Below are 13,009 nucleotides of genomic sequence, written 5' to 3'. Positions count from 1 at the left end.
AAGGAAAGGGAAACAACATACATATACACAACACAATTCCATCTTCTTCTTTCCATCTTTTTACAGCTGAAATGTGCATCAAAGACAACATAGACAAGGACAATAACGGAAATGGCAAATTGTGCAATCGCCTAAGTTGCATAAGCAACTATGTGAATACAACAGGAACGACAGTACCAGGGAAGACGTCTACGTCAACTGCCGTAAGTAGGAGAATGGAATAAACATATACACATACATATATACATATATGGACATATGTACATATATGTATATGTATATGCATATACATATATATATATATATATACATACAAATATATACATATATATAAACATATATATATACATATATACATATACATATTCATATACACATATGCATATATATATATATACATATATACATATACATATTCATATACACATATGCATATATATATATATATGTATATACATGTACACATACATATATACGTATGTAGACATACATGTATAGATGTGCACATACATACATATGTACATAGACATGTACACTTACATACATACATATACATACACATACATATACATACATACATAGACATACATATATACGTATATAGGCGTATATACATATATACCTATATATATATACATATATATACATCTATATATACCATATACAGGCATATATATATATATATGTACATATATGTACGTATATACATGTATATACATAAATATATATACACATACATATGTACACATACATGTATAAATATGTATATATATACATAAATGTACATGTATATATATACATAAATGTATATGTATATATGTATACATACGTGCATATATACGTATGTATGTATATACATATACATGTATATGCATATGCATTTATGCATATGCATATATATATATATATATATATATATATTTACCTATAGGATGCACTATGGAAGGATGTCCAAACTCAAGTCACCGACCTTGTCACAACTATATCTGCCAATGGGGGGAAAAACGACGAGACGGACGGTCTGTGTAAAGACATTACATGCCCCAATGCTGGTGAAACGGATTGTGTGAGCAAAACAACATGCAAAATTATGGTTAAAGCATTAAAGGAAGTACATAAAAATGTGGGAGGGGACCAAGAGCATAACAGAATATTTCGTCCTACTATGCGTTGTGTAATATTGAATGCATTAGGAGAGAAATTAAAACAATATGCGAGGGAGCGTGGTTATGCTTGTTCTGTAGATAAAGGTATAAAGAAGGCCTTTGAGTTTGGGGAGAGTAAACGTAAGGAATGGTGTACGCAGAATGGTAAGACGGATGTGCGTTACTGTGAAGAATGTAAGGAACAGGAGTGTTTCAGTACTAACGTGGGGGGAATGAAGCCCAGGGCTGTAGTGTTTGGTATGTTAAACAATGACCCCAACATCACCAAAGTGAAATCCACATTAGAAGGATTACATAAGAAAGCCACTTTATGTGATCGTCTACACTGTGCTATAGACCACTGGAAGACAACAAAAACAGCAACAGGAACAACAACAACAGCAGCAGCAACAGAAAAAGGAACAACAGCAGGCAACGACGTAAGGAAACAAATGTACATATATACATGTAAATAGACATGTACATATATATGCACATACACATATACATATATGTACGTATATGTATATACATATAGACTTATACATAGACATGTACATATATACATAAGTATATACGTATGTATGTGTAAATAGGCATGTACATATAGGCATAGACATATACATACATATACACATGTACATAGACATGTACATATATACACGTAAATAGACATGTACATATGCACATATACATGGATGTACATATATACATATATATATACATATAAATATATATACATGTGTATACATATACGTACACAAATGTATAGATGTATAAACGTATATATATGTATATATGTATGCATGTATATACATACACAAATGTACGTATGTGTATACACATACATGCACATATAGACATATACATATACTTACGCATACGTATATATACATGTATGTACATACGTACATATGTATATATATATATATATATATATATATATATATACATATGTACTTATGTACATATACATATACATACATGCGTATACATATATACATACACGTACACAAATGTGTAGATGTATGTACGCATATACATGTACATATATATACTTACACATACGTACATACATACGAATATACATATATGTATATACATACATATACATGTATGTATAAATGTACACAAAAGTACCCATATACACTTACATATATACATATGTACTTATGTACATATACATATACATATATGTACGCATACGTAGATACATATGTACATACGTACATACATATGTATATATGTGTATACGTATAAATATACGTACATGTATATATGTACATCCATGTATATGTATATACATACACATATGTAAACGCATATATGCGTACACATACATACACATATAGACATATACATATACGCACATACATATATGCATACATATGTAAACGTACATGCATATATACATATACATACATGTGTATACATATATACATATATATACATATATACATACACATATAGACATACAAAAATGTACGTATGTGTATACATATACATACATGTATATGTATGTATATGTATATATGCATATGCATTTATGCATATGCATATATATATATATATATATATATATATATATATATATAACTCCACTTATATAGGAAGAATTTTGGAAAGAGAATGGCCCCATGAGGACATTGTGGGATGAATTAGCAGGGGAAATGAACACAAAAGGCCTAACAGGGAACGGACCTGATTGTGATAAATTGCCAACTAATTCTGAGAAGGCGGCATGCAAATATTTGCATGCAGGCTTACATAAACTGTACAATCCGGATACTTCGACAACAGGGAACAATGGTATCCTGTCTGGACACCCATCGTTGAGACGAACGTTGGGTTGTTTACTTCTTAAGAAATATGCAGAAAAAATGAAAGTAACATCAAAATGTGTCATTGATTCTGGTATAGAGAAGGCATTTAAGGCATGGAATGATAATAATTATGCTACTTGCAATGGTGGTGCCAGTGGCAAGGAACCTTGTGTTCCTTGCCAATGGAAAGAGAAAGACTATGAAGATTGCAAAATTAACACAAATGGCAGCCCAACGCCAGTAAAGGACAAATTAACAGAAGTTCAGCCCCAAATTAGCACCACCGCAACTAGCACCCTACTGAAAATAAATGAAATGTCCACTTTATGCGAATACATTAGATGCGCCGGACCCAAATGGTTCAAAAACAGGGCAACACCGAACGGTAATAGTGGTGGTACTCCTACTCCCACGAAGAATTGGGTAAGTATTACTACTACCACATCCAACCTACCACCACCACAACACTTAGTGGGAATGGAATGAATATTTAAAAAAAAAAAAAAAAAAAAAAAAAAAATTCATATTCCGGATTTAGGAGTAAGGTTTTAGGGATATTAGAAGTCAGATTCCGGATATAGAAATGACGTTGTAGGGGTGCTGGAATAAGGTTGTGGGAGTGTTAGAATAAGCTTGTAGGTGTATTAGAATAAAGGTTTTAGGGGTAGAGGAAGAAAGTTGTGGGGGTGTTCGAATAAATTTTTTAGGGGTGTCAGAATAAGGTTGAAGGGGTTTGGGAATGAGATTCAGGATATAGGAAGAAGGTTCTTGGGGTGTTGGATTAAGGTTGTAGGGGTATAGGAGTAAGGTTTCGGGGTTAGCTTTAGCTGCTTTAGGGGGGGAGAGGAAAGACTCCTCGCAGACAGGGACCGAATACTACACACCAACCGGATACTATACCAACCGGATACTATACCAACCGGATACTACACCATCTAGATACTACACAACCTACTAACTACATATATATAACCTTTTCTTTTTTTTTACAGTGTGACTTTTGGGGGGATGAAGGCGTCAAAACCCCCCTGGAAGAGTTGTTCAAACACATCGCTTCCGAAGGAGCGAAGAAAGAAAATAACTCTAATACAGCAATCTGCCGAAGCTTTGGTGATGGTAATCCACAAAGTGTCGAAAGAAAGGCTTGTAATCATATCACAGCAGGGTTAGAACACATTAAAAAAATTACAAGTAGTACTACCACTAAGGCCGGTCATCAGGATGATGATAAGTTTTTTAAACAATCTATGATGTGCGCAGCACTTAACCTTTACGCTGATAAAATAAAAGAACAAACGGATAAAAGTTGTCCCATTGATGAGAAAAGAATAGAAAAAATGTTTAATGATTGGAATAATGAAAATAAAAAGAATTCTTCGTTTTTGTCTTCGTGTTCGAAAGAAGTTTATGGTTGTTTTCTTTGCTCAAGGCAAAACTCAGAATTTAATAATTGCAAACTAAGTGTTGCCAACACTTTGATTAATAAAACATCAACATCACAAAATGAAACTTGCAATAAAGACTCAACTGAAGTGACGACTCAAATTGACGGTCTCCTCAACAACGAAGACAAATCAAGCACCAACTCCATTAACACCACCATGAAACAAACATTAGACAAAATCACTGACATGAAATCTTCTTTCTGTACTCAAGTCCAATGTGCAATCAAAAAATACGGAAAAAATAATAAAAATATAGGCCCCAATGGAACAGTGACTTGGGTAAGGGAACCCATATTAATAACAACTACATATATATATATATACTTATATGTATATATATATGTATATGTATATGTATATGTATATATGTATATGTATATATATATGTATATATATGTATATATATGTATATATATGTATATGTATACACATATGTGTATACATATACATATATATTTTTTCTGTTTTCTTACTTTTTTTTTCCTTTGTTCTATGTTTAGGATGCCTTGAGCAATGATATCGGAAGGGAATTAACGGAACTTTTAAATAATATGAACGACGCTACAAAGCAGTCGGACGCTGCCAAATATTGCAATGACGACAAACCCCCATGGAATACTAAGGGCCATACAGAAAGGCGAACGAATAGAGCAGCTTGTTTACATTTTGCTGCAGGACTTCAGCACATTTATACCCACGGTAATGGCTACCAGACGGGCCAGTTTAAGGGCCCATCATTTGAACAAACGATGGGTTGTTTATTTCTTAAGGAATATGCAAAGCAATTGCAAACAATGGCAAAGGAGAAGAAAAAAGGATATAGTTGGGTACATCCTCTTTGTAGCATAAAGGAGGGCATAGATCATGCTTTTAGCAAAAGTGAAAAAATTATGGATGACACATCTCCATGCAAGAATAATGGTAATAATTCTTGTTTTGAATGCAAATGGAATGATAACGATTATGATAATTGCAAAATTGGCCAAGACAAAGTAGGAAATAAAGTTAATGAAATTTTCACAGAATCGACGAAACAAACCCAAATAGAAAAAACTTTAGAGAATACAGTCTGTCCCATCCTTCTTACGGATCTCCTTACCCCTTTTCTTCCTTTGGCTCCCGTCTCTATTGGCCTTTCTGCTATGGCTTATTACCTTTGGAAAGTAAGATAAAAAAAAAAAAAATTTTAATGGACAAAATTAATGGTTAAAAGGAAAAAAAAAATGTTTAATGGTTAAAGGAATAAAAAAAAAAAATTTGTTTAATGTTTAAAAAAAAAAAAATTTTTTTCATGGTTAAAATAAAATAAAATAAATGTGTAAAAAGAACATTTCACAATCTTCTTAACAAAAATATCCTCTCATATTTTGTTTTGTTTTTTTTTTTCTTTTGTAGTATTTTGGTCCTCTTGGTAAAGGAGGAGCACGTTTCAGAAGATCTCCTACTGAAATTCCTGGTCCATCAGTACAGGAACAAGTCCTCGATCATGTGGAAGAAGCTGGTCCACATGAATATCGATTGGTGAAGGAACGAAAACCCCGTTCTGTTCCAACAAGAACAAAACGTTCTGGTCCCGTTAATCGCCGCACGATTATTGAAATTCATTTTGAAGTGTTGGACGAATGTCAAAAAGGCGACACACAATTGAACCAGAAGGATTTTCTGGAACTTTTGGTTCAAGAGTTCATGGGATCGGAATTTATGGAAGAAGAAGAACAGGTTCCTAAGGAAGAGCTTTTTATGGAAGGGGTTTCTATGGAAAGTGTTCCTATGGAAAGTGTTCCAAGTTTAGGTTCCGGGTTACTGGTTTAAGGTTCATGGTCTCAGGTTCACGGTTTACGGTTTAGGTTTTAGGATTCAAAGTTTAGGGTTCACAGTTTAGGGTTTATTGTTTAAGATGAAGGATATTGGTTTCACACCTTTTGTCCTTTTTTTTTTTCCTTCTTTTTCTTTTTTTCCTTTTTATATTTTCTTGAAAAAAAAAAGAAAGAAAAAAAGAAAAATTCTTTCTTCCACATTTATTTCTTATTTTGTTTGCAAAAAATTTTTCTTTTTTTTGGGGGGGGTGAAAGGACACCTTTTTGTTTATAGAAAAAAAAAAAAAAAAAAAACATTCTTCTTTTTTTTTTTAAGAACACACATTCTTTTTTTTCCTTTTTTTTGCGAAAAAAAAAAAAAAAAGAAAGATTCTTTCTTCCACATTTTACTCTCACTTTGTAACTTTTTTTTTTTTTTAGTGAGGATAAAAAAAATGTTTATTGAATTTTTTCTTTTTTTATTCCTTTTTTGAAAGTTGCCCCCAATAGGTGTTATATATTGTTCTCGTAAAAAAAATGTATGGAACATCCGCGCGCGAGCGCTGGCGCCCCCCACGCGGAACACTATATTACGGTTCCCGCGGAAAAAAGTGTGGAAGAACGCTAAAACATTCATATAATTAGAACTTTATAAAAAAAAAAATAAAATAAAATATAAAAAAAAAAAAAAAGAAGCAAATAGTGGGAAAAAAAAAAAAAAAATGTACATTGTATTCATAATATTTTTCGTGTAAAAAAAAAATATAATGGTTCGATATAATCATAAAGACCATGTCTATACAATAATCATTATAAGATGTTACTAAAACAATTACAAAAAATGTGATGATATTCATGCTAAAAAATTACATACACACAAAAAAAAAAAAAAAAAGGAAAAATTCATGATTTAATTTTTTTGCAATGGGAAATTTTCTTTATTTCGCATGATATAAGGGTTGAATTTCTTCCTTGCGGACTTTGTTAACGTTACACATATGGGATGAATAAATTTTGTTCGGGGTACACCATAAACCCTAAAACCCTGAAACCCTGAAATGTGAACACTAAACCGTAAAACATAAACCCCTAAATCTATACTCTACAAACATTAAACCTGTACCCTAATCCTAACTTTACCTTAACACTAAACCCTGATCCTACTTTGACCTTAACCCGTAACCTACCTTATTTTTAACCCGGAACCTACTTTACGTTAACCCGGAATCTAATTTAATCCTTAACACGGAAACCACTTTAATCCTTAACACGGAACGCACATTAATCCTTAACACGGAACCCACTTTAATCCTTAACCCGCAACTTACCTTATCCTTAAGCCGTAACCCACCTTATCCCTTAACCGGAACCCACTTTAATCCTTAACCCGGAACCCACTTTTATCCTTAACCGGGAACCCACTTTTATCCTTAACCCGGAACCCACTTTTATCCTTAACCCGGAACCTACCTTATCCTTAACCCGGAACCCATTTTTACCCTTAACCCGGAATCCACTTTACTTTTAAGCCGGAACCAACTTTTACCTTTAACCCGGAACCCACTTTTACCTTTAACCCGGAACCCACTTTTACCTTTAACCCGGAACCCACTTTTCTCCTTAACCCGGAACACACTTTTCTCCTTAACCGGGAACCCACTTTTACCTTTAACCCGGAACCCACATTACCTTTAACCCGGAATCCACATTACCTTTGACCCGGAAACTACCAGATGCTTGACCCGGAACTTACCTTACACTTAACCCGGACCCAGCTTTACTTTTAAACCGAAGCCAACTTTACTTTTAACCCGTAACGAACTTTTACCCTTAACCCGGAAACTACCAGATGCTTGACCCGGAACTTACCTTACACTTAACCAGGACCCAACTTTACTTTTAACCCGTAACGAACTTTTATCCTTAACCCGGAACCCACTTTTATCCTTAACCCGGAGCACACTTTACTTTTAACCCGGAACCTACCTTTTCCTTAACTCGGAACCAACTTTTACCTTTAACCCGGAATCTACTTTAATCCTTAAAACGGAACCCACTTTTACCCTTAACCCGGAACCCACTTTTATCCTTAACCCGGAACCCATTTTTATCCTTAACCCAGAACCCATTTTTATCCTTAACCCGGAACACACTTTTATCCTTAACCCAGAACCCACTTTTACCCTTAACCCGCAACCCACTTTTACCCTTAACCCGGAACCTACCTTATTTTTAACCCGGAACCTACCTTATTTTTAACCCGGAACCTACCTTATGCTTAACCCGGAACCTACCTTATTTTTAACCCGGAACCTACCTTATTTTTAACCCGGAACCTACCTTATTTTTAACCCGGAACCTACCTTATTTTTAACCCGGAACCTACCTTATTTTTAAACCGGAACCTACCTTATTTTTAACCCGGAACCTACCTTATTTTTAACCCGGAACCGACTTTTATCCTTAACCCGGAACCGACTTTTATCCTTAACCCGGAACCCACCTTAATCCTTAACCGGAACCCACATTAATCCTTAACCCGGAACCCACTTTTATCCTTAACCCGGAACCCACTTTTATCCTTAACCCGGAACCCACCTTACCCTTAACCCGAAACTCACTTTACTTTTAACCCGAAACCAACCTTACTTTTAACCGGGAACCTACCTCATCCCTAAACCGGAACCCACTTTTATCCTAAACCCTGAACCCACTTTAATCCTTAACCGGAACCAACTTTATTTTTAACCCGGAACTCACTTTACTTTTAACCCGTAACCAACTTTTATCCTTAGCCCGAAACCTACCTTATCTTTAATCCGGAACCTACCTTATCTTTAATCCGGAACCTACCTTATCTTTAATCCGGAACCTACCTTATCTTTAATCCGGAACGCACTTTAATCCTTAACCCGGAACCCACGTTAATCCTTAACCCGGATCCCACTTTTACCCTTAACCCGGATCCCACTTTTACCCTTAACCCGGAACCTACCTTTTCCTTAACCCAGAACCCACTTTTATCCTTAACCCGGAACCCACTTTTATCCTTAACCCGGAACCTACTGTACCCTTAACCCGGAACCTACTGTACCCTTAACCCGGAACCTACTGTACCCTTAACCCTGAACCTACTGTACCCTTAACCCGGAACCCACTTTTATCATTAACCCGGAACCAACTTTACTCTTAACCCGGAACCTAGTGTACCCTTAACCCGGAACCTAGTGTACCCTTAACCCGGAACCTACTGTACCCTTAACCCGGAACCCACTTTTATCCTTAACCCGGAACCAACTTTACTCTTAACCCGGAACCCACATTATCCTTAACCGGGAAAGAACTTTTATCCTTAACCCGGAACACACTTTTATGCTTAACCCAGAACCCACTTTTATCCTTAACCCGGAACCTACTGTACCCTTAACCCAGAACCCACTTTTATCCTTAACCCGGAACCCACTTTTATCCTTAACCCGGAACCTACTGTACCCTTAACCCGGAACCTACTGTACCCTTAACCCGGAACCTACTGTACCCTTAACCGTGAACCTACTGTACCCTTAACCCGGAACCCACTTTTATCATTAACCCGGAACCCACTTTTATCATTAACCCGGAACCAACTTTACTCTTAACCCGGAACCTAGTGTACCCTTAACCCGGAACCTACTGTACCCTTAACCCGGAACCCACTTTTATCCTTAACCCGGAACCAACTTTACTCTTAACCCGGAACCCACATTATCCTTAACCGGGAAAGAACTTTTATCCTTAACCCGGAACACACTTTTATGCTTAACCCAGAACCCACTTTTATCCTTAACCCAGAACCCACTTTTATCCTTAACCCAGAACCCACTTTTATCCTTAACCCGGAACCTACTGTACCCTTAACCCGGAACCTACTGTACCCTTAACCCGGAACCAACTTTTACCCTTAACCCGGAACCAACTTTTACCCTTAACCCGGAACCAACTTTACCTTTGACCCGGAACCAACTTTACCTTTGACCCGGAACCAATTTTTATCCTTAACCCGGAACCCACCTTACATTTAACCTGGAACCGACATTACTTTTAAGCCGGAACCAACTTTTACCCTTAACCCGGAACCCACTTTACCCTTAACCCGGAACCCACTTTACCCTTAACCCGGAACCCACTTTACCCTTAACACGGAACTAACTTTTACCCTTAACACGGAACTAACTTTTACCCTTAACACGGAACTAACTTTACTTTTAACCCGGGACGCTGAACCCTGCCATTTCCGCATATTCCCGTTATTCTGTATAAATTTTTGGTGTAAAGTGTATGTGTACTCCGATAAAGTTGTTTGTGCCTACACGTATGTACACACAATTTTTCCGTGTGTCGGATAAGTGTGTGTTTTTCCTTTATATTTTGCGACCTTTTTGCAACTGTAATATATTTCATCATCCACCCTCCTTTCCTTTTCTTTTTTTTTTTCCTTGGTGTGCGCTGTCAGCAGACATCATTTATTCGCGCGCTTATCTTCCTGCTTTCCGCGAAAAAAAGAAAAAAAAAAAAAAAAGAAGAAAAAAAATATTTTTCGCAAACAGAAAAAGAAAAAAGAAGAAAAAATATATTTTTCGCAAGCGGAAAAAAAAAAAATAATGTGTGTTCTTAAAAAAAAAAAGGAAGAATGTTTTTTTTTTTTTTTTTTTTCCAATAAACAAAAAGGTGTCCTTTCACCCAAAAAAAAAAAAAAGAAAAATTTTTTGCAAACAAAATAAGAAATAAATGTGGAAGAAAGAATCTTCTTTTTTTTCTTTTCTTTTTTTTTCAAGAAAATATAAAAAGGAAAAAAAGGAAAAAAAGGAAGAAAAGGAAGAAAAGGAAAAAAAAAAAAAAAAAAAAGGACAAAAGGTGTGAAAACAATATCCTTCATCTTAAACAATAAACCCTAAACCCTGAACCCTAAACCCTCAATCCTAAACGCTAAAACCATAAAAACTAAACCGTCAACCCTAAAACCTAAACCCTGAACCGTGAACCTGAGACCATAAACCCTAAACTGTGAACCCTAAACTGTGAACCCCAAACTGTGAATCCTAAACTATGAACCCTAAGCTGTGAACCCCAAACTGTGAACCCTGAACTGTGAGCCCTAAACCCTGAAACCCTGAACCTGAATCCTAAACCCTAAACTGTGAACCCTGAACTGTGAACCCTAAACCATGAAACATAACCCCCTAAACCATAAGCCCGGAACCTAAACTTGGAACCTCTTTAATAGGAACACTTTCCATAGAAACCCCTTCCATAAAAAGCTCTTCCTTAGGAACCTGTTCTTCTTCTTCCATAAATTCCGATCCCATGAACTCTTGAACCAAAAGTTCCAGAAAATCCTTCTGGTTCAATTGTGTGTCGCCTTTTTGACATTCGTCCAACACTTCAAAATGAATTTCAATAATTGTGCGACGATTCACGCGACCAGAACGTTTTGTTCTCGTTGGAACAGAACGAGGTTTTCGTTCCTTCACCAATTGATATTCATGTGAACTATCTTGTTGCACATGATCGTAGACTTGTTCCTGTACTGATGGACCAGGAATTTCAGCAGGAGATCTTCTGAGACGTGCTCCTCCTTTACCAAGAGGACCAAAATACTAGAAAAAAAAAAAAAAAAAAAAAAAAAAATGAGAGGATATTTTTGTTAAGAAGATTGTGAAATGTTCTTTTTGCACATTTATTTTAATTTTTTTTTTTTTTTTTTTTTTCCTTTTAATCATTAAAAAATTTTTTTTTTCCTTTTAACCATTAAAAAAAATTTTTTTTTTCCTTTTAACCATTAAAATTTTTTTTTTTTCCTTTTAACCATTAAAAAAATTTTTCTTTTCCTTTTAAGCATTAAAAAAAAATTTCTTTTCCTTTTAACCATTTAAAAATTTTTTTTTTCCTTTTAACCATTAAAAAATTTTTTCTTTTCTTTTAAACATTAATTTTGTCCATTAAAATATATATATATATTTTTTTTTTATCTTACCTTCCAAAGGTAATAAGCCATAGCAGAAAGGCCAATAGAGACAGGAGCCAAAGGAAGAAAAGGGGTAAGGATATCCGTAAGAAGGATGGGACAGACTGTATTCTCTAAGGTTTGTTGCATATGGTTTTGTTCCGATTCGCCTTCGAACAGATCTTTAGCTTTATTTCCTACATCGTCATCGCCAATGGAGCATTTATCATAACCTTTATTTAGGTCGCATTCAAAGCAGTCGTTATTAACATTCTTTTTGCATTGAGGTGATGCTTGCATAATGACTTTACTTTTTTCAAAAGCATGATCTATGCCAGAATCTACACTACAATTAGGATGTACCCTATATTTTTTTTGTTTTTTTGCCATTTCCTTTAATTGTTTTGCATATTCCTTAAGAAATAAACAACCCATCGTTTGTTCAAACGATGGGCCTTTAACATGGTCCTTAACCTGGCCATTCTTTTGGACAATACCATGGGTATAAATATGTTTTAACCCTGAAGCAAAAAGTAAACAAGCTGCTTTATTTGTTTTGCCCTCTTTATGGCCCATTGCATTCCATTTATTTTCGTTGTCTTTGCAGTATTGGGCAGCAGCCGACTGATTATCCGGTTTTATCATATATTCCAGAAGTTCTTTTAATTCATCCTTGGCGTCACTGTCGATGTCACTCTGATCATAAAAAAAGAAGGGAGAAATATATATATGTATGTATACACATATGTATACACATATGTGTATACATATACATATACATATACATATACATATACATATACATATACATATACAT

At 35.1% G+C, this 13,009-nt stretch overlaps 2 protein-coding genes across 2 annotated transcripts in view; one reads left to right on the top strand and one right to left on the bottom strand.

Moving 5' to 3' along the window:
• Positions 1 to 6,225, top strand: part of PKNH_0200200 (SICAvar, type I) — a gene marked incomplete at both ends in the record, with an annotated part of 10,473 nt that extends 4,248 nt beyond the window's left edge. The window contains 6 exons of the mRNA XM_039113774.1: positions 67 to 203; positions 932 to 1,585; positions 2,756 to 3,391; positions 3,961 to 4,692; positions 4,914 to 5,576; positions 5,809 to 6,225. Coding sequence (XP_038969392.1) covers positions 67 to 203; positions 932 to 1,585; positions 2,756 to 3,391; positions 3,961 to 4,692; positions 4,914 to 5,576; positions 5,809 to 6,225 — 3,239 coding nt within the window. The remainder of the gene's footprint in view (positions 1 to 66; positions 204 to 931; positions 1,586 to 2,755; positions 3,392 to 3,960; positions 4,693 to 4,913; positions 5,577 to 5,808) is intronic.
• A 5,203-nt stretch (positions 6,226 to 11,428) lies between these two features.
• PKNH_0200100 (SICAvar, type I (fragment)) lies at positions 11,429 to 12,888 on the bottom strand (the record flags this gene model as incomplete). The annotated part of the gene is made up of 2 exons (XM_039113773.1): positions 11,429 to 11,845; positions 12,223 to 12,888. Coding segments are annotated over 2 exons (1,083 nt in total), but the record flags the coding sequence as incomplete, so codon positions are not given.
• Between the last annotated feature and the right edge of the window lie 121 nt (positions 12,889 to 13,009).

This window comes from Plasmodium knowlesi, assembly GCF_000006355.2.
Source record: "Plasmodium knowlesi strain H genome assembly, chromosome: 2".
NCBI lineage: Eukaryota > Apicomplexa > Aconoidasida > Haemosporida > Plasmodiidae > Plasmodium > Plasmodium knowlesi.
This window is presented reverse-complemented; position numbering and strand designations above follow the sequence as displayed.